At 35.8% G+C, this 3,352-nt stretch overlaps 1 protein-coding gene across 1 annotated transcript in view; it reads left to right on the forward strand.

The window, feature by feature from the left end:
- The window catches only part of PPA2 (inorganic pyrophosphatase 2), a 115,813-nt gene that overhangs the window by 111,439 nt on the left and 1,022 nt on the right, over positions 1–3,352 (forward strand). The window contains exon 10 of the mRNA XM_017862961.1: positions 2,926–2,962. Coding sequence (XP_017718450.1) covers positions 2,926–2,962 — 37 coding nt within the window. The remainder of the gene's footprint in view (positions 1–2,925; positions 2,963–3,352) is intronic.

The raw sequence follows: 3,352 nt of genomic DNA on the forward strand, positions 1-3,352 counted from the left end.
GGGGGGGGGGGGGGGGGGGGTGTGTGTATTTAAATATATATCATATGGCTTTGTATATTCTGAATATATTCTATCAATTGAGAAATGTATTTTAAGAATAAAGAAAAAACCATTCTGGAAATTATTTTAAAATAAAATGTAATGATAAATGTTTTAGAGTAGCTTGCTCATTTCTTTTCTGTAATACTTTTTAGGTTAACAAGAAGCTGCTCAATTATTCTATTTTTATACACTATACATTTTATTCCTCTGAAATGTTTGGCAGCTCCAACAAGAAGCAGCTGCTAATTTTAAGCAGGAAATCTAAACAGCTAATTTAAGAAAAAAATTTTGTATTGTTATACTCTCCTTAAATTGTTCAGGACACAAATAGGCATCCTGCACAATTTAAGGAGTATATAGCAATTTCATAGAAGAAGCAGGTTACCCTATTTTATGGTCTGTTTAGAAAAATAGAGCCATCAAATCCCAAATGCCTAATCTCAAGGAGTACAATTTTTATGTTGTGTTACTGTCATACCCAGATTTAAATCCTACCATCCCCAAAATCAATGATGGTTAAGAATTTTTCTTTGTGCACAAGCTGAGTAGAGATTTTATTCTTTTGAAGTACTTGGAAAACTAAAGGATGTTTTTAAAAAGTGTAATTTTAGGCCAGGCACGGTGGCTCATGCCTGTAATCCTAGCACTTTGAGAGACCAAGGTGGGAGGAACGTTTGAGCCCAGAAGTTCAAGACCAGCCTGGGCAACTTAGCGAGACTCCATCTCTAAAACAAACAAACCAAAAAAAAGATAAAATTTTAGTTGTATTTACATGGTTACACCATCCTTTTTTTATATATATAAAGAAAATAAAGTCTGTTTGTTCAGCTTTTTTCTTAAAACGGAGTAGAAAGAGTAATAACTTTAAACTGTTTATGATTTGAGGGAATTTATTAGGATTCTCCAAAGAATCAGAACCAATTGGATGTGCATATACAGAAAGAGATTTATTATAAGGAATTGGCTTACATGATTATAGTGGCTTGGCAAGTCCAAAATCTGCAGTTGGGCTGGCGGGCTGGAGACTCAGGAAAGCAGATGATGCAGTTCCAGTGTGAAGGCCAGCAGCCTGGAGACCCAGGAGAGCCAGCTGCACAGATGAAATCTGATGGCTGTCTGCTGGAGAATTCCCTTTTGTTTGGGACAGACTAGTCTTTTTGTTCTATTAAAGCCTTCAGCTGATCAGATGGGGCCTACCAACATTATGGAGGGCAATCTGCATTATTCAGAGTTCACTGATTTAAATGTTAATCTCATCTAAAAACACCCTCCAAGTTGACACATAAAATTAGCTATCATAGGGAATATTTTAATATTGCTGAAATGTAAATCTTTCTTCTTGTGGAGTGGTGGCTATTCAGTACTGCCCTCAGATTTAAGCCTGGAGAGCCTTCCTCAGATCCTGCTTTTTGGAGGGTCATACTTGGCCCTTATTTAGTCACATATCTTACCACAGGGCAAGAAGACCAAGGGGCCAAAGTTATAGACTCACCAGGAGGCATGCCCCCATTCTAGACCACATCCCCACAAGGGGCCAAAGTTAGACTCACTAGGAGGCATGCCCCCATTCTAGACCACATCCTGGCTACCCAGGACTCTGGAATCCTCTGCCCAGACAGGTTTAAGCGTGTTTCCGGGGCCTCTGTAGAAACCAGGCTACACATCTCCCCAGGTCCACACTCCTGACTCTGTGGACTTTGTACCCACCGTTACTTCTGCAGGGTCCAGTGGGTGGCTGTTTGGAGATAAAAGGTGCCTAGATATGTGGGCTACTGAATTTCTACCCATGTGCAGATGAGGCCCTTGAAATGCAGAAAGGAGCCTGGAATAGGGAGAGAAGTGGAGCAGGATGAGGGCCTCTTTTCCTTCCTTTGCCACATCCAGACACATGTCTCTAAGGTGTCTGGAATCCTAAATGAGAGTTTCTAGGTCATTACAAAGGTATTTGTATCAAGATAGTGAGATGGAACACATTTCATATATATATTCATCACTTGTTAGCCTGAGTTATTGTAAATTTTAAATATTTGGATGTATATTTGTACATTTGTATCTCTGCCTCAGACTTAACAAATGCTAGAGGCAGGTATTTCCTGTCTATTGAAGGTCAGCAAATTCAGAGAATTAGAAGTTAATTATTATATTTGAAATCTGAAAAGTGTGTTATAAAATCAGGGTAGGGTAGGGTTATCGCTAGGAAGGAAGGGGTCATAGCTGGGGAGGGGCCTGGCATGTTTCATTTCTCTACTTGGATGGTGGACACATAGATGTAAATTCTAATGATTCTTTAAACTAAATAGTCTTTGTGGCTTCTTCTTTATGGAAAATGTATCTTCCAATGGAGTGTTAAAAAGTATTGTTCTTAATTATGGGGCAAAAAACTATCTCAGAAAAATGTTTCTTCAAACTTGTCTGTTCTAAGAATCTTGGTCCAGCCATCAGAATAAACAGAAACAATAATTTAAAGTTCTAGAAAACAGATAAATTTTATAGCAAGTGTGTGTTTTATAGCAAGCATGAACGAACGTATATTTAAATATGTGTGTGTGTGCTTGATTTTAACTTTCAAGACATCAGCTGTGGAAGCAATTGAAAGAAAACCTTTCTTCTCATTCCCAGCTGCAAGACCTTCAGTGGATTCCATGGGTTAAGATTAAAAAAATATTTTCAAGTATTTTTATTTTACTCTCAGTCCGTGGTTTGTTTATCTGAAAGAATGAACAACGATAATGAAAAGCAAAGGGGAATATTTACCTTTTTCAGGTTAGGGATTCATTGTGTGTAAACTTTGTTCTATAATTTCGTGAAAAAACTTTTCTGGATGCGCTTTCCACTTATAAATATTTATTGTAACAGAGATTATTTCTCTGTTTTTATTTTCAGGTATTATCTTCACCGAATAAAGAAAGTAATGAAGAAGGTATGGTATATTTTGATTCATTAAGAGTGAGGCATATACATTTATTTGTTTACAGTAGCAGAAGTCAAAAAATAAAAATAAAAATAGATAAATTGAAAAGCTGTATAAGCTAAGTGAAATATTTTTAAAATAGTTGCTGAAATTTCAGATGAAATATTTTCTAGTTCAGAAAATAAAATGCATTTAACTAATTTTCTAGTCTAGAAAATGATTTGATTGTACAGTGACTTTTTTTGGTGAAGTACTGAAATATTCCAGCCAGTTCTGACACATTTAATTTTAAAAGACTTAATTTAAAAATATATATATATATTTTAGCTGAAGATCTTAAAACCTATACTGTTGTAGAATTAAAAATAAATACAATATTTTTATTACCATTATTTGAAG

Source organism: Rhinopithecus bieti, unplaced genomic scaffold (assembly GCF_001698545.2).
Source record: "Rhinopithecus bieti isolate Rb0 unplaced genomic scaffold, ASM169854v2 scaffold_64846, whole genome shotgun sequence".
NCBI lineage: Eukaryota > Metazoa > Chordata > Mammalia > Primates > Cercopithecidae > Rhinopithecus > Rhinopithecus bieti.